At 43.9% G+C, this 25,489-nt stretch overlaps 1 protein-coding gene across 1 annotated transcript in view; it reads left to right on the forward strand.

Moving 5' to 3' along the window:
* Positions 1–25,489, forward strand: part of GUCY2F (guanylate cyclase 2F, retinal) — a 56,123-nt gene that overhangs the window by 19,625 nt on the left and 11,009 nt on the right. The window contains exons 11-15 of the mRNA XM_036743925.1: positions 3,964–4,112; positions 7,078–7,241; positions 12,035–12,227; positions 20,825–20,999; positions 22,675–22,773. Of these exons, the coding sequence (XP_036599820.1) occupies positions 3,964–4,112; positions 7,078–7,241; positions 12,035–12,227; positions 20,825–20,999; positions 22,675–22,773 (780 nt within the window). The remainder of the gene's footprint in view (positions 1–3,963; positions 4,113–7,077; positions 7,242–12,034; positions 12,228–20,824; positions 21,000–22,674; positions 22,774–25,489) is intronic.

Consider the following 25,489-nt stretch of genomic DNA (forward strand, 5'->3'; position numbering starts at 1 on the left):
CAAAATATAAGTAAGATATTCACAGTCCCATTCTTCATAGAGCTTAAAATCTAATAGGATTTAAACAACAGGAAGAAGCTACCTTCATTAAAAGTCTGGTGTCTAGATCAAGGGACCCTCGAATTCTACTGTCCTCTGCCTTGGGGGCCTGAGAACATGGAAGATGGAATGTCAGACCTGGGAGGGGCCTTAGAACATGGAACACAGGAAGTAGGACTGGGAAGGAACTTGGAACATGGAACATGGAAGAACAGGGCTGAGAAGGACCTTATAACATGGAACATGTAATGTTAGAGTGGGGAGAGATCATAGAGCACAGAATGTCAGAGCTTGAAGGAACCTTAGCACCTAGAATGTTACGACACAGAACATAACATATTAGGTCTAGCAAGGTCTTCAAATAATAGAGCATAAAATGGTAGGTAGAATTGGAAGAGACCTTACCATGTTGACTATTGAAGTATAAAACATGAAATGGAGAGGACCTTTGAAATAGAATACTGTGACTGGAAGGAACCTTAGAAACGACCTAATCCAACCTTCCTCTTCTTTTCAAAAACTTCTATTATGTTTTTTCAATTAATAGCATTTATTTTCTCTCCCTACTAACTCCCCACCACCCGCAATGAAAAACAAAAAAGAAACTAAACCCTTTTAACAAACATATATAGTCAACTAAAATAAATTGATTGCGGCCAAAATCCCATTCTACATCTTGAGTTGATCACCTCCCTATCAAGAGGTGCAATCCTTCTCCTCTTACATATGGGGAAACTGAGGCCCAGAGAAGGGAAGTGACTTGTCCAAGTTCACACAGTAATTCAGTGGGACCTGGGGTCTGACAACTCTCAATCCAAGTGTCTGTCTATTACACCATGGTCTTGACATTATAAGAAAATAATGAACCACTTTGCTGTGGTTTCTTCTCTCTGTTAGCGTCAGACGTCAACCTGGATGCCTGGGGACCAGGCTGAATGCAACACTACATCCCCTTTCATCTTATCCATCATGGCAGTTATATTGTCAAGGAATCCCTGTAGACTAAGCCCAGCATGATCTCTCCCCCCTGCTTGGGTCTGTAGCCTATTTTTCCAGATGTTGCCCTGCTCCCTCCTCTAGCAGTGCTCCTCTCCTCCCACCCCTCCCCCAGCAGAGAGTTTTCCCCAGGCAAATGTTAACCTCTCCTCACCCAGCGCAGGGGGCAGAGCAGAGTTATGTTTGCCACCTTTCAGTCTTGTACAAGCATCCCTGAGGCTGGGGCAGTGAGCCTCTGGTCACCCCTCAGCCGCTTACACTTCCCTCTCCCATCCACAAACACTTACCCAGAGGCAAGACTGTGTGTTCCAGGTGCTGGGGATCCTGCCAAATATTTATGAGGTGGAGGAGAAGGAAGGAGGAAGGGGTTTTAAGCAGCCATTTGTCCAACAACCCCCCCTTAGGCCTCCAGAGATCAATCCCAGAGACTTAGAAACGAGGCCAGACATCACTCCTTGGAAGTGTATGTAAAACTGGGCTATCTATCATCAAATTAAGGAAACAAGGAAAATGTCGTTGGCAAAGCCAACTCAACAACCATTTATTAAGCACCAACTATGTGTTTAGAACATGGGACATGGATGTAAGAGCCGGGGGTGATGGAATGTACATGTTGGGGGCTGCAGCTATGAAGACAATACTACAGACCTTGCTCCCAAGTAACTGACATTCTATTGAGGCTGGAGGGGTACAACATGGCCACAGATAAGCCAGAAGAAGGCAATTTGAAAAGGGAGTGAACCCTAAAAATTGGAGGGAACAGAAGAGGTTTCTCTTAAGAAGTAGTTCCTCACAATACTCTAAGATGACCCGTGTTAATACTCTAAGATGACCTTGTACAAGTATTATGGTGCCCATTACATAGATGAGAAAATTGAGGCTCAGGGAAGTAAGGTGAAATGAGGCATATAGCCGGTCATCACAATAATAACACCAACCAGTTCTATGGCGCTTTACAGTTTGCAAAACACTTCCCTCGCAACTCTCTAATGCAAGCGGTATAATTGGAATTATGTTCCTCTTACAGATGAGGAAATTGAGGCTCAGAGCATTGTACCCACTATGTGCCAGGAATGGTGCTGAGCACTTTACAAATATTGCCTCATTTGATCCTTACAACAATCTTGTGAAGGAGGTGCTGCTATTGTTCCATTTTACAGTTGAGGAAACTGCAACAGAGGGTACGTGACTTGCTCAAGGTCATACAGCTAGTAAGTGTCTGAGGCCAGATTTGAACTTCCTGATTCCAGGCCTAGTGCTCTATCCACTGGAGTAAGACAGTATACCAAATAAACACACACATGCATGCATGTGCACAGACACATATACATATACACATATATACATACACGCATACATACGTGTGTTGTATACATATATGTAAATATATGTACACATATATTTATTTACATTTACATATGATTTTTTTTAAAAAAACTACCTTAGCAGGGCATAATTATTTTGCTTTCTTCTTTTAACTAAGAAGTGAATAAATAACTGTTTACCTTTTATACTCTGGCTGCAGGCATTGTCTCAGTTTTTCTGTATTTTGTCATTATTAACTATACATATTTTAAGATTTATTTAATTTGTCATAAATTATTTTTTATTTTATTCAGAATGAAAATTTCTGACAGACTATTGCGCAATGAAAGTTGGGTGTTTGCTTTTTAAAATATTGATTAAATAAATTCCAAAGATTAATTTTTCATCAAAGTCTGCTCTGAAGCTTCCTCCTGGCATGGAGGGCATCCTCTGGCTTCCCAAAGGCTGTGCTGGCTGTACACAATTACTGTAGACCCTACCAAGCTGGAAAGGGTTCAAGGACAGGCCCCTCAGTAGACTGTGTTTGCTGTTTGAAGCCCAGCTTAGCTAAATGTAGAGAGATTCACCACCAGAGGGCAGACCACCAGGAATGAATTTTTCAGCCGCAGAAACACAAAAAGACTTTCCTCTAAGGCATGGAGTGCTTGGGATCTGTACTGGTGGATTCTTGAGATAGCTGCCCATATTAATGAAATCCCAAGATCCTTGAAGACAACAAACAAGTTTGAATAACATTTCTTAAGCATCTGCCCTGTGCCCCACATTTGGGCACCGGAGACACAATAATAGAGAAGACACAGATGTTCAAAGGGTTGATCATTATACTAAGCAGTGTTGCCTGTACTAGACTTGGAGGGAAGAGATCTCAGATTAAGTCCCAGCTCTGCTGTGCTCCAGATGTGTGACCTTGTATAAATCATTTTTCCTCTCTAAACCTCAGTTTCTCCAACTGTTAAATGATGTGGCTGGAATCAACAAAGTCTTAGGTCCCATTTAGCTGTAACTTCCTATATTTTGAGGTTCCCTCTGGTTCTGATGTCCTAGATTTCACTATCTTTCTCTGTAAAATGAAGGAAGGTGATAGCATAGCCTTCAAGAACCCAGGATCACCTCTGTGCCTCAAGATGGTATCTGAGGAAGACCCTAGTAGAAGAGACCTATTTTACAGGTAGGATAACAGGCTTAGGCAAGCTATATAACTCACCCTAGGTTACACAGCTAATAAGGGGATTCAGATTCTGGTCTCTTAAGTCTAAGCCTTGGTGCTCATTGGCCTTCTCTCTATTACAATCTAATTAAGTGCTAAAGGAGTGGAGAGGCACATGTATGGACATGTACATAAATAAATATGACACAAGCTAGAGCATATTAAGAGCTAAAGAGAGATCCATACAAAGAACGAGGAAGGAGAGATGACCTTGAGCTAGGGAGGGAGGAGAGGGGAGAACCAAGGAAAGCTTTGTGGAGGAGACATCATCCAAGCTAGACCTTGAAGGATAAGAAAGACTTCAATAAGATGAGTGAATACATTTCAAGCATGGGGTGGGGAGGGTCACCCACATGAATACTCAGAGGAGGCATCCCCACATGTCTGTCCTGCAGAAATCATCAGGAAGGTGGTGTCTCCCCCTCCCCTGTGCCGTCCAGTGGTGTCACCAGACCAGGGACCACCTGAATGCATCAGGCTGATGAAACAGTGCTGGAGTGAGGATCCAGAAGACAGACCTAGCCTGGATGACATCTTCAGCCAGGTAAATCTCCAGGCCCTCCTCCCCATCACCCTACTTCCCTTCATTAGCAGCTTGCTCTATCTTCTCTCCTCCACAGCAGTGCGATGAAGGGAAAAGGGAATTAGGCATGGAGTTAAGAGGGTTGGCTTTGAAGACTGGTTCTTATTAGCTTTAAAATGACCCTGGGAAGTCACGTGACTGGTGACTTGGGCCTTAGATCCCTTCTCTGTAAAATGGGTATAATAGTTAAACATCCCTCATCGCTTTTAAAAAAAATTATTAATCTATTTTTTTTAGTTTTCAACATTCGCTTCCCTAAGATGTTGAGTTCTTAATTTTCCCCTCTCTCCCCTCCCCCCTCCCCAGCACAGCATGCAGTCTGATACAGCCCCTACATATACATTCATATTCAACATATTTTCACATTAGTCATTTAAAGAACCAATGGGAGGAACCATGAGAAAGAAGAAACAAACAAAAGAAGTAGGACTTGATCTGCATTCAGACTCTTCAGTTCTTTCTCTGGATGTGCATAGCATGTTCCATCATGAGTCTTTTGGAACCTCCCTCATGTTACAGATGAGGAAACTGAGGCCCAGAGTGGTGATGGGATTTGCCCAAGGTCACATTGCCCATGAGCAGGATTGGAACTCTGGTCCTCTTACTATCTTGTGCTCTTTTCACTAAAACACTGATGAGTAAAAAATTGGGCATAATAATATTTGTGCTATCTCATAGTGTGATTTATAAGTCTTCAGGTACTATATAATAAAAGCAACACCCATAATAATAACTCACGCCTTTTTATTCATTCAGGACTTGGAATGCCATCTGTGTAGGGAACTCCTCGTACACAGAAACTCTCCTCCTCCCTTGGCTATGGATCAGCCACCTAGTCTTAGAGGAATGCCTTTAAGAGAATAAGTGACTCACTGCTCTGTGGTCACCTAGGCTGCATTTGAACCCAGATCTTCTTTACTCCGAGCTGGCCCCCGCCCTCCACTGCTCCAGGCTGCCTCTGTGGCTCATACTTATATAGATGCTATTATGGGCCCTAGATTGTTACCTGGTGGAGGTGGCCATGTGGTCTCTATCACCACTGAGACATTCATGGGTGATGGAGACAGACCTGGCCTGCATCTGGTCCTGTCTGTGCCATTGAGTGACCCCTCAGTGACCTTAGGATGACAGCTCTAAAGCTGGGGGAGGCCTCGGAGGCCATCTAGTTCATCAGCCTCATTTTATAGATGAGGAAACTGAGACCCAGAGAATTTAAATGACCCAAGGTCACATATAGATTGTGAAATATCTGAGGTGAGATTTGAACCCAGGTCCTTGCATGGCAGAGCCAAAGCTCTTCCCCTTGTGCTGTACTACCTCTCCAGTCCCTTCCACTCTCTGGGCCTCCATTCTCTCTCCTGTAAAATAAGGGGCTTGGACAGCTTGGTCTCTGAGGATCCTCCCAGTGCTAACCTTCCTTAATTTTAATCCTAGTGAGGCCTTCTGTTGTGGTCCGTGATGTAGCAGCCCCAGGAGGGCAGAGATTAGGAGGGGAGGGGACCCAACAAGTTGGAACATGTAACATTCCTCATGATGATGGATGGTGTGAGATTGACTGAGCAGGGCAATGACTCCTGGGGGACCAGTGGATTTCTCTTGGTATGACGCCCTCTCCTGATTCCCCTCCTCCACCGCCTCCCTCCTCCTCTCCCCAGCCCCACCTGGTCTTAGGAAAATTGATGAAAGGAGGTTAACCAAGTGAGGCAAGGAATGTGGTAAGAGGCCTAGACTGGGAGAAAGGAGAGTGGCCCCAGCTCTGCCACTGACACATTGTGAGGCCTCGAGCAATTAATTTCCCTCTTGGAGCCTGTTTCTTTTTCCATTAAATGAGGGGGTTGGACTGCATCAGGAAGGCATTCTTAACCTGGGCCCATAATTTCAAGGTGGGGGAGTTGTCTATTCACTTGGAAATTTTAATATTTTGATAACTATTTCAATATAACTGATTTTCTGTATGTTGTATAATTGAGTTGGTGTTGTATATATTTATTTGTATAGTGTCCTCCCATTTGATTTTAAGCTCTTTGAGGACAGGGATTGGTTTTTTGGGGGGAGGGGGTTGGCCTCTTTTTGTATCCCTAGCACATAGCAGAGTGCCTGACACATAGTAGGCAGTTAATAAGAGCTTATTGACTGACTGATTGATATAAATCTTTCCTATGTATTTTGTTTGAAAATATTATTTTGACAAGGGTTACATAGACTTGTGAAGCCTGTTGACAAATAGGTTATGTGACAAAAAAAAGATTTAGGACCTCTATACTAAATAAACTTGAAGGTCCTGCTCAGTTCCAACAGTCTATGTTCTAGAGCTCCTTCTTAGCTCTGACATTCTGTGTTCTAAGGTCCCTTTCAGTTCTGATATCTTGTGTTCCAAGATCCCTTCTAGCTTTGATACTCTGTATGCTAAGGTTCTTCTCAGTTCTGCCATTCCTTATTCTAAGAAGCTTTCTGTCCTGATAAATTGTGTTCTATGGTCTCTCCCAGCTCTGAAAGTCTATGTTCTAAGGCCCCTTCCAGCATCTATGTATCTCCCTATAATCTCTGTCTCTGTCTCTTTCTTTACCTTTTTGTGTCTCTATCTCATCTTTGTTTCTCTCTCTCTGTCTTTGTCTCCGTCTCTGTCTCTGTCTCTTTCTCTCTCTCTGTCTCTCCAATATATGTAGTCCCTACATATGAGGATTATAGCAAGGACCAAATGAGATAATTTATAGATAGCTCTTCGAAAATGTTAAAATGCTCCATAAATATTATGGTGATGATTATGGCACACCACTGCTACATAGGCTGCAAAATTCTCTGCTGGTTGAAAAGCACCTTGGGACTCTGTAAAGCATTCTCCAAGCTGTAGAGCACATCCCCAAGGAAGGGGTCCTGCTTTTTCATTGGGAGGGGGAGCTGATCTACATCTCCCTCCCATCTTCAGTTTAAAAGCATCAACCAAGGCAAGAAGAGCAGTGTGGCTGACTCCATGCTGCGGCTGCTGGAGAAGTACTCCCATGACCTAGAGGACCTGGTCCAGGCGAGGACAGAAGAGCTGGAGCTGGAGAGACAGAAGACAGAAAAGCTGCTCTCACAGATGCTTCCCCGGTAAGTAGGAAGGACTAGGCTTAAGTCTTTGCACTTGGCAATTGACAAGACTGGTACCCACCCCTCCATGGTTACTTCCTTGGGGTGAGACTCAAGGCCAATTGTGGCCCTCTGGCTCCTCAACACTTCACAGAACAAATCCCCATAATAAAAGAATTTGTTCGTAAAACTTGAACTCGGTCAAAAGGCCGCATCCAAGGACCTAGAAGCCACATGTGGCCTCGAGGCTGCAAGTTCCCCACCCCTGTTCTAGGCAAATCTGTTATTATTACTGATCACAGCTTCTGTAAATTAAATGGGGCAGCTAGGGGTCGCTGTAGTGGATAGAGCACTGGGCCTGGAGTCAGGAAGATGCATCTTTCTGAATTCAAATCTGCCCTCAGACACTTACTAGCTGTGTGACCCTGAACAAGTCATTTAATCCAGTTTGCCTCAGTTCCCTTGTCTGCAAGATGAGTTGGAGAAGGAAATGACAAACCACTTCAGTGTCTTTGCCAAGAAACTCCAAATGGGATCACAAAGACTCAGACACAACTGAAAAATGGTTGAACGACAACCAAAATAAATTAAATAGCTTTCTTCTGTTTGCCTTAATGTTTCCAAAGTACTCTCCTCCCATCTACTCTGAGTGAGGCAGGTAGTGCACATATTGTATTCATTCTACAGATGAGCAAAAGAAAAATGACCTTGGAGAGTTTGTGGTCACATGGCTAATACGTGGCAAAATGAAGATTCAGAACCAAGCTTCCTAACTCCCAAATACACCTCTAGAGTGCTCCTGGGGGTCTTGTCCTGGGAAGCCACAGGAGCTCTTAGGAGGTGACAGGATGGAGGAAAAAGCACTAGACTTAGAATCAGGAAACCTGGCTTCCCTCATGTAAGCTCTGACACTGAAGAGCAAGATAAACGATGCACAAGCATTTATTAGGCACCTATTGTGTGCAAGGGGCTGTGTTAGGGATTACAAAGCAAAACCGCCTTGGCCTTCAAAGGACTTGCATTTTAGAAGGGAAGAAGACATGCACACATTACAGAATAATAGAATTAAAGAGTGGAAGGGACCTCTGCAACAAACTGTTGCAACTTATACATGAAAGGGGTCAGGCAGCTAGGTGGTGCTATGGTGCACAGACCGCTGGGCCTGGAGTCAGGAGGACCTGAGGTCCAATCCGACTTCAGACACTTCCTGGTTGCATGACCTTGGACAAGTCACTTAACCCTTTTTGCCTCAGTTTCTTCATCTGTAAAATGAGCTGGAAAAAGAAATGGCAAATCACTCCAGTATCTTTGCCAAGGAAACCCCAAATGGGGTCAGGAAGAGTCAACACAACTGAAATGACCACACAAAACATGAAATGTAGCCTCACTCTTTAACTTACCCAACAAAGGGTCATCCAGCCCCAGCTTGAAGTTTTCCAAGCAGGGAGAACCTACCACCTCTCTAAGGTAACCCATTCCACTTAGGGACAGCTCTGCCTCTTTGCCACTTCCTCCCATTGTCCCTTGTTTGGAGGAGATGGATAAAGTGCTAGACTTGGAGTCAGGAGGCCCTGGATTCCAAGCCTGCCTCAGACATGTCTTGGCTGAGTAGCTATGGACAACTCACTCTCTTTGCTCATCTGTAAAATGGGGATAATAAATAGCACCTCCTTCGCAAGATTATTGTGGGGAGACCAAACGACACAGCAGGTATGGAGGCTTTTCAGGTCTTCAGAGCTCTACCAATGCTAGCTCCTCTTCTTCTTCTCTTCCTTTCTGGGACTAACAGAACAAGTCTCGTCTGTCACCACAAGACCACCCTTCAGATACTTGAACACATGATGATGGCCCCTCTGAGGCTTTTCTTCTCCAGGATAAACATGCCCAGTTCCTTCAACCAATCCTTAAGTAACAGGGACTCGGAGTATATCTAACACACACACAAAACAGGGCAACTTTGGAGGGAAGAAGGGAAGAAAGGGCCTAACATGGGGGGAGGGGTAGGGACAGAATGTGTAGGTAAAGCCTTTTGCACTGGGTGGGTTTTGATGTGAGCCTTGAAGAAAACTAAAGATTCCAAGAGGCAAAGGGGAGGAGGGACTATGTCCAGGCCTGAGGAATGGGTAAGTCATTGAGTCCAGCCCCCTTATTGTTGAGATGAGAAAAACAAAGTCCTCAGAAAGGAGGCAATTTGCCCAAGTTCTCATGCACATGGGAAGGGGTATCCATAGGCTATCTCTATACTTACAAAATATCTCATTGGTGTTCTTTGTTCACTCTTTTCTCATTTTATTCTTTCTTACACTTAAAAGGTAGACTGGTTCATGACCAAAAAAAGAAATGGGAGACAAATTGGATAATTTTGATTATATTCAATTAAAAAGGTTTTGCACAAACAAAACCAATGCAGCCAAAATTAGAAGGAGAGCAGGATATTAGAGGAAAATTTTTATAGCAAGTTTCTGTTTCCACAATCCAGCTAGCAGCTTCTGTGGGGGTGTAAGATCCACCCACAGCCAGCACCCAGAAAGCTGCCAACAGCACAGGTTCTTTTGATCTGCTTAACTAAGGAAAGCAAGGTGAAAGGGTTGACAAAGTTTACCTCAATCCAGCATACAGACAGCATTCACTTAGTTCAGGGGAAAAAGCCAGCACCCTGAACTTCAGAACAAAATACAAACAAATTATAAACATCAACAGACAGACCAAATACAGATTCATAGTTACCAACATCTAGGTTCAGCCCGGGAGCTCAGAACAAGGGCTGGCCCAGAGTCATGCGCCACCACTGCTGTGGCAGAGAGCTCCAAGGAACAGACAGCCAACCCCTGGTTTTTATATCTTTTTCAGCATCAGGGGTGAGTCACACATGCGACTCACCCACGTGACCTAGAATCGGCACAGAGAGTTGACTTAAACCCACGTGGTCTAAAAGCCTCTGGTCTCCCAGACATGTAAACTAGGCCCTCCCTGGAGTTAGCCCCACCTTGGGCCCCACCTTAGTTGCCGATCCACACCCACATAGGTTTTACACCTAATAGGGGTTTGGGCCTGGGGCTTAGCACCTAGTAAGGCTCAATAAATTACTCAAAGGGAACAAAAACCAAACTATTCAAGGGCACTTGTTGAACTAAGTGCTAAGGAGCCCATTTTTGGTTACCAACACACTTTCTCTGATTAAGGTCTCATTTCTCAAATATATAGAGAGCTGAGCCAAATAAGAGCCATTCCCCAAATGATAAAAGGTCAAGGATATTAACAGTCAGTTTTCAGAAGATATCAAAGCTACTAATAGTCATGAAAAAAAGACATTCTAAATCTCTAATAATTAGAGAAATGTAAATTAAAACAACTCTGAGGTACTACCTCATACTCATCAGATTGGCTAAGATGACAAAAAGGAAAATGACAAATTGAGATGTAGATATAGTCATGCACTGTTGGTAGAGCTGCGAACTGGTCCAACCATTCTGGGGAACAATTTGGAACTATGCCTGGAGGGGTACAAAACTGTGCATACTCTTTGATCCAGCAGTACTACTAGTAAGTGTATACTCCCTAAAGAGATGAAAGAAAAAGGAAAATTATACATTTGTCCGAAAACATTTATGGTAGCTCTTTCTGTGGTGGCAAAGAATCGGAAACTGAGGGGATGGTATATGGACAAGTTGTGGTATATGATTGTGATGGAATATTATTGTACTATAAGAGATGACAAAGGGAGATGGATTCAGAAAAGCTTGGGAAGATTTATATGAGCTGATGCAAAGTTAAGTGAGCAGAAGTAGAACATTGTACACAGTAACAGCAATGTTGTAATGATGATCAAATGTAAAAGACTTAGCCACTCTAATCAATGCAATGATCCACAAGAATTTCAAAGTACTCATGATGAAAAATACTATCCACCCCCAAAATGGTAACTGATTAACTGAGTGCAGATTGAAACATGTTTTCTTTTATTTTCTTTATTTTTCTTGCTTCCCCCACCCCACAATATGGCTAATGTTAAAACAGGTTTTACATGACTTCATATGGAGAGAGACAGAGACAGAGACAGACAGACAGAGAGAGACAGAGACTGGGTAATCACAGTTGCTATGACAGGGTATACAAAGACAAAAATGGATTCATGCAAATAAATGGGCTCTTGGAAATATGAAAGATATACAAAGTAATTGGGGAGGGGTAGCAGTAACTGGAGGCATTAGGAAAGACCTCCCATAGGACTTGACACCAGAGTTGATCTTTCAAAAGAGGTAAGTAAAGAGTCTTAAGAGGCTAAGGTGAAGAGGGAATGCATTCTAAGCATGGAGAGATGAGCCAATTTAAAGGCACAGTGATGGACATAGAATGAAAGCTTAGAGGACCAGGAAGCATATTGTAACAGGGTGCATGAAAGGGAGCAAGTATACCAAATCTTGAAAGGCTAGCTGGAACTAGAATGTGCAGGGCTTTAAATGCAAATGGAGGTATTTGTATTTTGTCCAAAAATAAATAAGGAGACATTGGATTTTTTTAGCATTATTGTGACATAGTCTTGTCTTGTGTTTTAATCCATAGGTTTGCTTAGGTGTAGATTGGAGAGGGGAGAAGTTTGAGGCAGGGAGACCAATTAGGAGGTTATTGCAAGAGTCCAGGAGAGAGGTAATGAGGACCTGAACTAGGGGAGTGGCCATATCAGTGAAGAGAAACAAGTGTGTGAAAGATGCTGTGGAAGGATTTGTAATACTACCATGACCATTCACACCCTACCTTAGAGCAAAGCCTTTTCTCCCCTGGACTTGGTTTGATTCACTCTCTTCTTCTTCCAGGTCTGTGGCAGAGGCACTGAAGGCTGGGACCACTGTGGTCCCAGAGTACTTTGACCAGGTAACCATCTACTTCAGTGATATCGTTGGTTTCACCACCATCGCAGCTCTGAGTGAGCCCATCGAGGTGGTGGACCTGCTAAATGACCTCTACACGCTGTATGATGCTGTCCTGAATAGCCACGACGTGTATAAGGTGAGCTGAACCTCCGAGGCGGATTAGCCCTAATAAAAACCTAAATCTCTGTCTTCTCTCTCTATCCTATTTCCCTTGCTGATCTCAGCAGCTCCCATGGATTTAATTATCATCTCTCTACTAATGATTCTCAGATCTGCTTATCCAGCCCTAACTTCTCTCCTAATCTCTAGACTCACATTTTCCACCTGCCTATTGGACATCTCTAAATGGAGATCATCAGCAAGATTTACAAAGTATTTTCTTCAAAATAGCCATAGGAGGCAGAAAGCACAAGAAGGATTCTCCACACTCTACAGATGAGAACACTGAGAGTCTGAGACGAAGGGAGTTGCCCATTGCCACTCAGCCAATAATTATCAAAGCCAGAGGGTGATGTTTACTGCTGTGGCCTTGGGGGTAGGGAGGGTGGGAACATATGGGTGAGTTAAAAGACAAATGCACACAATCAGTTCTATTTGATTTAATTCAACAAATGATTTGTTTGTCACCTACTATGTATGGTGGAAATACAAAGATTACAATACCCATTTCTCCAGTACTTCAAGTTTACGAAGTGCTTTCCTCATAGCTGCCCTGTGAGGGAAAGAAGGAGCGAAAGGATTAGTATGCCTGTTCTATGAATGATGAAACAGGATCAGGGAAAGGAAGCGAGTTGTGTAGGGTGACGCAGCTAATGATCAGAAGAGCCCAATTTGAAGCCGGGTCTCTTGACTGCTACTGCTACAACTACGAGGCAGTATTCATGCCTACAAAAACCCTTCAAATACACAAGTGGATTTGTGATCTTATCTATTCGGGAATTCAAAGACACAAGTTGTGACCCATCCCTCCATGCCTGCCCCTCCAATGCAGTGCTTGTCTGTGCTGTCCCAAAAGCTCACCCTAAATTGTCCACCCAATGTGCTAGAGATTTTCTTCACTTTCTAGCTCATCAACCAGTCATGTCCTTCAGAGACAGACTGACCTTAACAAGAGCTGGGACTCTAAAGAGAAATTAGAGAGAAAAGCCTGGATTACAAATTAATGATTAATAGTATAACAATAATTTCTCTCACCTGTTTACATCTTGTTTGTACCTAGTTGTTTGCATGTTGCCTCCCCAGACTGTGAGCTCCTTGAAAGCAGGGACCAAAGAGATTACTTTTTTTGTATCCCCAGTGCTTAGTATGGTGCCTGGGACATAGAAGGTGCTCAATAAATAATTGACTGGTAAAGCTAGTAAGTGTCTGAGGCAGGATTTGAACCTAGATCTACCTGTCTCAAAGTCCAGTGTCCTACCCACCAGGCCCCACTGTCCAAATCATACCTCAAAGCAATTCCCACTGGACATGTCTACCTAGTGGTCATCCAGGCCACTGCTTACAGACCTCCAGTGAGGGAGAATCCACCCCTTCCTGAGCCATATATTCTACTTTTGTATTTCTGTATCATCTGTATTTCTAATACAGTGCTTTTGCCATGAAGTAAATAGCACAGATATTAATTATCTCTATTTTATAGGTGAGAAAATGAAAGCAGAGAGATTTGACGAAAGTCACATAGTTACTATGAAACAGAGATGGGGTTCTAACCCAGGACTTCTTCAAGTCCAGTGTATTTCTAGTACACTATTCTGTCTCCTAATTTCCATTAGGCCCTTGTTGTTTAGTTTTTCAGTTGTGTTCAACTCTTCATGACTTGTTATGGGGTTTTCTTGGCAAAGATACTGGAGTGGTTTGCCATTCTCTTCTCCAGCTCATTTATAGGTGAGAAAACTGAAGCAATCAGGGTTAAGTGACTTGCCCAGGGTCACTCAACTAATGAGTGTGTGAGGCTAGATTTGAATTCAGGTCTTCCTGACTCCAGGCTTGGCACTCTATCCACTGTACCACCTGGCTGCCATTAGACCCTTAGTCACAAATAAAAAGAATTATAGAATCTCAAAAGCTGTGTGGCCTGATCCATACCCGACCAAGAATCCCCTTTATGGTACATCTCTTCATTGCCTGCCTATCCTTTTCTTGAAGATGGTCAGTGAGGGGGAACCCACTGTCTCCTGAGGCAGCTGATTCCACTTCTGTATAGGAAAGTCTTTCCTCTTACAGGGCCTACATCTGCTTCTCTGTAACTTCCTAGTTCTACTCTCATGGACAAGCACAATAAATCTAATCTCTCTTCCATAAGACAGGTCTTCAAATATTTGAAGACAGCAGATGTGTCTGCACTGTGCCTTCTTTTCTCCAGGCTAAATAAATACCCCCAGTTCTTTCAACTATTTGGTAAACAGCACTATGTTCCTGGTCATCCTCTTTGGGACATGCTCCATTCATCAGTTTCCTCTGGTGCTTGTAAGATGTGGTCCCTGCCCTCAAGGACCTTACAATTTAGTAGAAGGAAAAGATACAAATAACCACGATGCAACGTCTTTGACTATCTTTAGACTTCTCGTTTCATCTGTATGTGTTCTCCCTCTGCTGATGGAGCATCCAACCTCTCTGTTCTTTAGTAGAAGACAACCTAAGGTCGCTTTTACAATGGCCAAAAGGACATACTTTAGTTGCCTTTAAAAGGGCTCATCCTGGCTCGGCAAATCCCCAGGCCAGAGTCTTCGAGGAGTTTAGGAGGCTGGTCCTTGATGACCAATGTACACGTCTGCCGTCACAGGTCTGCATGCCAAGCCTTTCCAAACTGGATGAACCTGACAGACCTTATGCTATGCTAACATAGCCTTCAGGAGGGACTCAGGACGCTCTCCATACCACTATTCGATATTGAAGGAGCTTTAGTGGAAAAAACCAGAATTGTGGAGAGTCTGAATGCAATAAACATCCAACAGTTCAAATGACCCCCTCTACCAAATGGATTTGTACAGGGGTAGAAATTTTTAAAAAATGTAATTTTAGAGGCAGAAAGAACTTTAGAGCATAGAATATTAAAACAGAAAAATACTAGGATATGGAATGTCAGGGGTGGGAGGCCCTTTAGGACATAGAATATCAGAACATAAAGGAAATACAGAATAGAGAGTATCAGTACTGGAAGGAACCTTAGAACAGAAAATGTTCTGGAAGGGACTTTAGAACAGAGAATATTGGGGGGGGGTGGGAAAGGAGAAGGATCTTTAAATATATAATGTTAGAGTAAAAACTGGGCATTGGAAGAGAGAATAGAGAATGTTAGAAGAGACTTAGAGATTAAGATGCTCAGAACTCCCTGTCCCCTCTTGCAGCTGATAGCACTGAGGTCCATAGAAGAAAAAAGACTTTCCCAGGATCACACCGCATCATGCCTCAACTTCCCCAACCATGCCCTCCAGACTTTGATGCAGTACTGAGTCATTCCTGCCCCCACCCTGTGCTGGGCTGGGGTCAGTTCATTCCTTTTCTGTTAATCTTTCCTTACACAGAGATCTCCCCTTTTCCTGAATCATCCCTCCTGCTGCCCTTCTCTGATCTCTCTCCAATCACTCCGTAGCTTTCTGCCAAAGAATGCACACCATTTTCCAGATGTCCAGAGGCCCGTTCCTTCCAGCATTAGAAACCTTTCTTCACAGCTCATGCCTCAGGGGTGGACTTTCTCTCCATCGGGATCTTGTTACTGTTTATCTGGTACTGTTTGCAAAGCAGGCTGGAAACCATTTTCATGTGTTAATCCTCACAGTGGTTCTAGTGGAATAGTGAAGGACGATTAATTCCATTGAATATGAGTTATTTGTGACCCAAAATGGAGTGTATGAGCACAAAGAGGCTTGACACCTTGGCCAGAGCCACACAGCATGTTCATGACCAAGATAAAATTGGGGCTCTGGTCACCCAGAATTTAATAGCCAGTGAGCAGCATAGTCAATTTTCTATAGCACTATAATCCACTCTTTTTCTCCTTTGTCTTTATCTCTCAATTATTACTATTTCTAATAACCATTGTTATCATAATGCGTAATACCGACCGCAAGCTTCTACTTTTATGGCATTTTAAGATTTACAAACACTCCTCTAAACAGTTCTGGGAAATAGATAGTTTTATAGGAGAAGAAACTGAGTCTCAGACAGATGAAGCAACTTGACCAAGGTCATGCAGCTGGTTAGTTGCAATGTTAAAATTGCATGTTTTGGCTCCAATGTACTTTATATGTCACTCTTTTAACTGATTCTCACCACAATCCTGTGGGTAGTACAGGGATTCTAATCTCAGAGTTGGAAGAGTAAAAAGGAAGAACCATTTCCCAACCCCTATTAATTCCGGTGCCTTCCGTCTGTTAATTATTTCCTAGTTATCCTGTATATACCTTGCTTTGTATGTATTTGTTTGCATGTTGCCTCCCCCATTAAATTGTAAACTCTGTGAGGGCAGGGACTGCCTTTTGTCCCTTTTTGTATCCCCGGCACTTAATACACTGTCTAGTACATAGTAGGTGCTTAGTAAATGTTTATTGACTGATCAATTGATTGGGAGTTGGGGATCTCAAAGGTCACCCAGACTCTATACAGGAAGTGAAAACATATACAATGGTAGAGACAAAATGGGCTTTATGAACCTGAACAAAAACGCTTTCTCCAGCCTACCTGACACGTGGTCATCTAGGTTTCACTGGAAAACCTTCAATGAAGGGTGGAAGGTGGCGGATTCTTATACTGGAGTAGAAAGGAGATAGCCTGTTATCACTGGGAGGACTTCAGAACATGGAACAGAGAATGATCAGCTGGAGGGGACTTTAGAACAGAGAATGTCATGACAGGAGGGGACTTTAGAAAAGAAGAATGTCGCAGCCAGAAAGGACTTTATAACACAAAGAACAGAGGATAAAGGGGTTTTGGAACAGAGGATGTCATGGTTGGAAGAGTCTTTAGAACAAAGAACAGAATATGTCATGGCTTGAAGGGCTTGAAAACAGAGGATGTCACAGCTGGAACGGACATTAGAGATCATCCATTCTGACCGTTTCATTTTTATAGAGGAAGCTCAGGACCAGGGAGAGAAAGTAACCTGCTCAAGGTCACACAGCTTTGTGTTAGAACTTGGTATTTCTGACGCAAAGTCTGGAGTTCTTTCCATTAAACCAAAGTGGCTGAGTCTCACCCTCCCAGCAGTGAGAATGTGGGGAACCACAACGTTCCTGGGCAGCAGTCATGTGCATTCTTGTTTCTCAAATCATTTAGTGAAAGGAGTGAGTCAAGCCTGACTTCAAAGTAGTTGAAGGTGAAAGTTAAGAGCCGGGAGTCTCTTGCTAGACACCAGCTAAGAATCACAATCCCCAGCCCTCTTGAGATGCCTCAAGGGATGCTAATGGAAAACAGAGATAGTACCACAAAGACCCCTGGGCAAGCCTGCTCCGGCAAACGCTGACTGCTTGGGACATCGACAAATTGGAATATATCCAGAGAAGTGACTGAACTATAGAAGGTTTTTTGGGGGGGAAGGGAGGCAAGGAGGCGGGGCTGAAGGTGGGTAGACATGACGGCTGTCATCACAGAGGAGAGAGATTAAAATTGTTCGGCTTGGCCTCAAAGGGCAGAATCAGGCACAAAGAGTAGAAATTCCATGGAGGCAGATTTCAATTTAATAGAAGAAAGAATTTTCTACCACAGCTGTTCAACAATAGAATGAGGTACCTCGGGAAGCTGTGAGCTGTTGGCTTCACTGGAAACGCTTGAGCTGAGGCTCGATGAATGTAATAATGGGAATTTTTGCGCCAAGAGTGAAGTTCCGCCAAATGACCTCCATGGTCCCTGCTAGCACTAACATTCTTGGATCTCGTGTTTCTGTGATTCTAAGCATCAAAAATACTAGTATTTTCAACTCCTAGATTCTGTGGCTTTTAAAAAATCATTAGTAACTTTTATTTTTATGTCACCTTCATTTCCAAATATGACTCCCTCTTCACCTACCCAGAGGCCCTATCCCTTGCAATATAAAATAAAAAAGAGGGGGAAAAGTGGGTCAGCAAAACTCAGTGATCAATCAGCCGAGTGTGACAGTATATGTTAAATAGTCTGCATTCAGAGTCCCCCACCTCTGTAAAGGAGGGCAGGAGGGGCATCATGTCTTCTTCAGGGACAGGCTTGGTTCTCCAACTGTTTTATTCTGAATTTCCATGACTGATTCTAATGTTCTCTGATTTCTAAGATTCAATGGAGAAGCACGCGGTAAAGTGGAGAGAGAAATGGCCTTATAGTCAAGAAGACTTGGATTTAAAGCTACCTCTGACACATACTGACCCTGGGAGCCTGGGCAAGTGACCTAACCTTTCAGTGCCCCTAGGGAACTCTCTAGGAAGGAAGAATAAAAAAGGGAACGAGCATTTATTAAGTTCCTGCTGTGTGGTTGTGTGACGGAACTGTGCTAAGAACTTTATAATTATTATCTTATTTCATCCTCGAAACAACCTTGGGAGGGAGGAGCTGTTCTTACACCCATTTTACAGATTGGAAAACTGAGGCTAATGGAGATTACGCGACTTGCCCGCTGTAACACAGCTAGTGTCTGAGGTAAGATTTGAACTCGGGTAATAATGATAGCTAACATACACACACACACACAGACACACACACACATATGTATATACATACATACACACACACACATATATGTGTGTATATATATGTGTATATATACATATATACATATACATATACATATATATATATATATATATATATATATATATATATATATATATATATAATTTCATCTCATCATCATGAAACCCTGGGAGGCAGGTGCCTCATTTTTTAGGTGAAGACACGGAGACAGGGGTTAAGTGACTTGCCCAGGGTCACACAGCTAGTATGCGTCTAAAGCCACATTTGAACTCAGGTCTTCCAGATGTTAGGCCCAGAGCTCCATCTACTGAGCTTACCGACCAAACTGCTTCTCTGAGACGATAAGGTCATTCGGTTGTTTCAATTGTGTCTCATCCTTTGTGACCCTGTTTGGGGTTTTCTCGGCAAAGATACTGGAGGGGTTTTCCATTTCCTTCTCCAACCCATTTTACAGATGAGGAAACTGAGGCAAGCAAGCGGCTCACCCAGGGCCATATAGCTAGCAAATGTCTGAGACTGGATTTGAACTCAGGGAAAGGAGTCTTTCTGACCATAGGCCCAGCGCTCTACACACTATGGCGCCACCTAGCCACCCAAGCAGACGAGGTATCGTTCTGCATTGGTAGATTATGTTTCTTCACCAGGAATTTCCTACACCAATGAAATCGAAGGTCTAGAATTTAAAAAAAAAACCCATAGGCTCATAGATTTAGAGGTGGAAGAGACCTTAGAAGCCTTCAAGTCCAACTTCCTCATTTTACAGATGAGGAAACTGAGTCTCAGAGAGATTAAAAGTCATATTGGGACAGCTAAGTAGAATTCTGGGCCTGGAGTTAGGAAGTCCTGAATTTGAATCCGACCCCAAATGAGTACTAGTTGTGTGACCCTGGGTAAGTTACTTAAACCTGTTTGCCTCAGTTTCCTCATCTGTAAAATGAGCTGGAGAAGGAAATGGCAAACCAGTCCAACATCTTTGCCAGGAAAACCCCTAAGGTGGTCATGAAGAGCCAGACACGACCAAAACAACTAAAAACAACTGAACCACAATAATAAGGGGCACAGAGCTATGTCCATGGCCATACCGCTAGCATCATGGGCAGAATTTGAACCCAAGTCTTCTATTCATTATGGTATACCTCCTCTTTCAAGTATTCCATCCTTGGAAATAGCTTGACCATTCTTAGTACCACCCTGCCATTCTACGTACTGTACAGATGAAGGTGTGTTGCATGCGTGCTCAGGAAGGACCAGCCCTCTGGTGTGAGGGCTTGTTGAGCCCTTTTCAAGGCTGCTCACCTATCTTGGGTGTGCCCCTTCACCCAAGGTGAAGGAATTGTAGCATGCACAGCAGCCACACCTTGGCAAACTGTCTTGGCAGATTTGCTAACTCAGGTTAGGGGCAACTGACAGGCCTCAGACCCATTGGTTAGTTACCTTTGGTTAGTGTCTTCCCCAAGCATGTGAAGACTTCCCCAGGCAGGATGGGCAGATGAGAACAATCTATTCCAATGACCACGAAGGTGGCTGAAGCAGGTGCTGTGAAGAGCTCGGAGCTTGGTGAGACGCCAAAGACACCAAGGTCACCCACTGCATCCTGGGCCGTTCCAGTCATCCTGACTTTTGTCCTGCCACTGGGCTTTGATGACTCGGGAAGAGAGAGTGAAGCTGATGACTTTGTGAAGCTCTGCTTCTCTTCAATCCAATTCATGCACAGTCCAGACATCACCCGTGGTGTCATTGGTCCTCTTTAAAAACAAAGGATGAAAGCAAGAAAGGAAATTTATGTGGGCCTGATAATGAAGAGTCAGTGCTTCATGAAAAAGATGAAACTGGAAAACACCATCAGCCAAACAATGGGAAGTGGGACATCTGTAATTTCTCTAACAATGCTGGTCTCCCACATCTGTGGGGGCAGGCAGGGTCAGGGATGGACCAGGAAATTGAGTCCAGCTCTTTGGGTGGGCTTCCTGGAGGAGGTGTCCTTAAGCTGTAGGGTAAAGAAGGAGCAGGATGAAGGAGGGAGGCATGCTCCCTCCTGAGCCGACTCTTAGAAGTGATGCCCTGACTGTCGTGCAGGTGGAGACCATTGGCGATGCCTATATGGTGGCCTCGGGGCTGCCTAGGCGGAATGGCACCCGGCATGCAGCTGAAATCGCCAATCTGGCACTGGACATCCTCAGCTCCGTGGGGGACTTCCACATGAGGCATGTGCCCGAGGTACCCATCCGCATCCGGGCTGGCCTGCACTCAGGTAAGTGGGTGCTGGTGGTCCCAGCCTATGGGCACAGGAGTGTCCAGTCCTAGGACTGTGTACCCTGAGCTGTGAGTGGGACATATTGTGGGAGCCTTGGGTGGGGGGAGATAAAGAAGGAAAGAAATAAATATTTATTAAGTGCCTACTATGTGCCAAGAACTATACTAAACACTTTACAAATATCTCTTTTGCTCCTCACAACAGCCTTGGGAGGTGGGTGCTGCTATTATCTCCATTTTACAGATGGGGAAACTGAGACACAGGTTAAATGTCTTGGGTCACACAGTTAGTGTCTGAGGCTGGATTTGAACTCAGACCTTCCTGGCTCCCAGCCTAGAGTTCTATCCAGTTTATCAAACCATTTGTGAGGTGTTTTGTATAAAGATGGTTTTTCTCCTTTGACAGATGAGGTAACAAGATGTTGAAGCATATCCCATGGGTTCTGGAGATCAAAACCTGCCTCAGACACTTTCTGGCTATGTGTCTCTGGATAAACCATTAAATCTCTGCCTCAGTTTACCCAACTATAAAATGAAGATAGTAATAGCACCTCCCTCCCAGGGTTGTTGCAAGGATCAAATGAGATAATGTTTGTAAAGCACTTTGCAAACCTTAAAACACTATGTAAGTGTAGGTATTTTATTTTATTAATTTTAAAATAAGGTTCAGAAAGGTCACCTGGCCCAAGGCCGCACAGCCAGGAAGGCTCAGTGTCTGGATTCTGACCCATGTTTCCCGGATCCATCTTCAATGCTTTTCCCACTGCCTTGAGGCTTTCTCTGGAACATTTAACAATTTACAGAAGAGAAAATGGTAGCCCCCCAAATTAAGTGACTAGCCCAGCATCACACCTAGCTCATACTTAGTAAATATCAGATCTGAAATTTCAGCCTAATTCTCCTAACTTCAAATCAATCCAGCCTGTGTTTCAGAGGGGCAGCTATTCCCGGCACTGCTGAGTCCCCCAAGTGGTCAGAGTGGGAGAAGGGGCACAGGGTTGGAAAGGAGGGGAGGGAGGAAGCAGCCAGTGCTGAACATCCAATAAGGAGACTAGGTGTAGAAGGCATGGGCTGGTCGGAATGCCAAGGCCATGGTCCTTGTTTAGCCTCCAAATGATAACTCCCCCTGCCCCAAGTACCAGCTGAACAGGAGGGAGACGCTAGCCTCATCTCTGCATTCTTCCCGGATCCCGAGACCAGGGAGAAGCGAATAAGGATTTATATAGCCCTACTATGTGCCAGGCACTGTGCTAAAGTCTTTTAAAAATTATTGTCTTGTGTGATTCTTGCAACAGCCCTGAGAGACAGATGCTGTTATTACTCATTTTACGGTTGGGGAAACTGAGGCACACAGAGGTTGAGAGATTTGCCCAGGGTCACACAGCCAATACGCATCTGAGGCCAAATTTGAACTCAAGTCTTCCTGACTACAGGCCTCACTGTATCACTGAGCTGCCTCTCTATGGGGGCAGGGGAGGCCAATGAGATGTAGTGGAAGGGCCACTACATTTGGAGTCAGAGAACCTGGGTTCAGATCCCCACTTTGCAGTTGATCAGCTTTGTGACCTTAGCCATGCCTTTGCCCTCTCTAGTCCTCAGCTGCTCTAAGATGGTCTATAAGGTCCCTCCTGCTTCTAATTCCTCTGATCATGGGGTGGGGTTTGGGATTTCAGGGCCCTGTGTGGCAGGCGTCGTGGGCCTCACCATGCCTCGCTACTGCCTCTTTGGAGACACTGTCAACACTGCCTCCCGGATGGAGTCTACAGGACTGCGTGAGTAATGATGCCAATGAGGATGATGATGATCGTGTGTCAATACTTCAATCATCAGCGTAGCTCCTCCCTCCACTGACATGGAGCACAGACCCTCTATACCTTTGTAGATGGGTTGGTTTTTTTTTTCATTTTCTTTGTTTCCAAACAACCTGAGTGGCCACACTGAGCCATCTAGAGCCTTGATAGAGAGACAGTCCATTGGCAGGTCCATATTTGAAGCTCTTTCTTGAGCTTGTAGGCCCTAGCAGACTCTTAGAGAGCCTAGGATGGCAGCCACACCATGAGAAAGCATGGAAGTAGGGCTTCAGTGGAAAAAAAAAGAACATAAAAATCATTGTTTATACTTACAGAAAGCCAAGATAAATTCCTTCTTTTTCTTAATTAAACATACTCAAGCCAAGCAGTTCTGCAGACTGTAACAAACCACCCCTTGTGGCAGCATGTAGGCTGTTACTGTTTGGTCATATCAGTCATATCTGACTCTTTGTGACTCCATCTGGGGTTTTCTTGACAAAGATACTGGAGTGGTTTGCCATTTCCATTTCCAGCTCATATTGTAGATAAGGAAACTGAGGCAAATAAGGTTAAGTGACTTGCCCAGGGTCACACAGCTAGTAAGCGTCTAAGGTCAGATTTGAGCTATGAATCTTCCTGACTTCAGGCGCAGCACTGTATCCACTGAGCTACCCAGCTGCCCATCTCTTGACACTCATTCTGGAACCTTCTCAACATCAAGAGGACTGGATATGGATTGGCCTGGGAGGTTCAAGCCTCCATCTTTTTCAGACTTGCTGCTCTCTAGCCATGCCTGCCTCATCTTGTACTCACCAAGCTGATTTTCTGGAGCCCGAATGTGAGACTTTAAATTTCTCTCTGTTCATTTCTACCTTATTAGGTTCAGCTCATTGTTCTGACCTGCCGAGATCTCTGGGGATTCTGATTCTGTCATCCAATGTGTAGCTGTGATGCCTCATTTTACGTCCTCTGCCAATGTGATAAGCATGCAACCTATGCCTTTACCCGAGTCAGTGAGAAAGATGTTGGGCCCCACATAGGTCCCTGTTATGCTCCACTGGGCATCTAGGTGGCACAGGGGGTAGACAGCTAGAACTGGAGTCAGAGGGATCTGAGCTCAAAGCTGACCTCAGACACTTACTTGCTACGTGCCCCTTTAACTGCCTCAGTTTCTTTTTCTGTAAAATAAGGATAATAACAGCAGTAACTTCCCAGGATGGTCGTGAGGACACAATTAGATAATATTGTTAAAGTACTTTGCAAAACTTAAAGCACCGTATGAAATGCTATCATTGCTTTTATAGACTTTCTTCTCAGATGACGTTGAACCATTAAGGACTATTCTTTAAACCAGCTCCCAAACGACCTGACTGTAGTATCATCTATCTAGCCCAGTGAGGTCAAACTCAGGTAGAAATGGGGACCACCAAGCCTGGGCATATTGACTTAGAAATCCACCTATTAACATTATCTGCATTCTATTATATTTTTACTCATTTTGTTAAACATTCCCCAATTGTGTTTGAATCTGTTTCAAGACACACAGCAAGCCACGTGTTGTACACCTCTGACTAAGCCTGCATCTCATCTTTTCCTTAAGAATTGAAGGAAAGACTTTATCAGATGCTTTACTAAAATCTAGGTAAATTACCTCCACAGCATTCCCCTGATCTACCACCAGTCTAGTAACCCTGTTTAAAAAAGGAAGTTTGTCTGGGATGACTCGTTCTTGATGGAGACACAGCTTCCAACGCCATTTTTGCATTAAATCCAAGTGTGTTCTATAGCAACTTCTATTGCCCGTTGTCTATGTCCACTGTGTACCTACATACATTTTTCCTTGAAAGTACAACTCATTTTTGGGGCATGGCATGCACACATACACACTTACATATACATACATACATACATACATACATACATTCATACATTCCAGGGCAATCTATACTCCAGTCAATATGGTAAGTCATTTTGTTTCCCAACATTACTACCCTCTGGGGGGTCGCTGGGGTTGTCATCACCTGGAGCCACTCTGCTGGCTTAGCCAGAGCAATTGAAGGGGTGTGAAGGACCTCAGCTTCCCGAGACCAGAAAGCAAAGATACTTGAAGAGGTGTTAAGGGAGCTTAACTGCTCTGACAATGTCTTCCAAGGCTCCCCCTAAGAGGACAATCATGTTTTTGTATGCAGTAGTATTCATGGTAGACTCCTCTCACTCAGCAGACACTCAACTGTTTTCAACCTGTCAGGTGACCTGCAGAATTGGGCTTCTCTGGACTCCACGTTAGGTAATCTCTCCTAAGGGGCTGAGATAAGAGCAAATAATGATTTAGAGGCAGAAAAATTAAATTTAAATCATGGCTCTGCTATAGACTGACTTGTGACGTTGAGAAGGTAATTTACTCTCGCTTGGGACTCAGTCTCCTATGTAAAATGAAGAGACTGAATTAGACGCATGCTAAGGTTCCTTCTGTCCCAAAGCAATATAATATTATAAATATGGCAGAGGTCTGGGCCTGCCTCTTCTTCCAGAGATGTTATTGTGGAGGCTTGGTGCGCTAGGGTATCTGCCTACTGGCTGGGCAGACATTACCCAGCAACCTCCTAATATTGTTTCCGGATTGTTTTAATGATCTTGAATGGACTTCCTAGGAAGAAGCCAGGAGGTAGCCATGCCAAGTCCAGCCTCTATCTCTCTC

This window comes from Trichosurus vulpecula, chromosome 2, assembly GCF_011100635.1.
Source record: "Trichosurus vulpecula isolate mTriVul1 chromosome 2, mTriVul1.pri, whole genome shotgun sequence".
NCBI lineage: Eukaryota > Metazoa > Chordata > Mammalia > Diprotodontia > Phalangeridae > Trichosurus > Trichosurus vulpecula.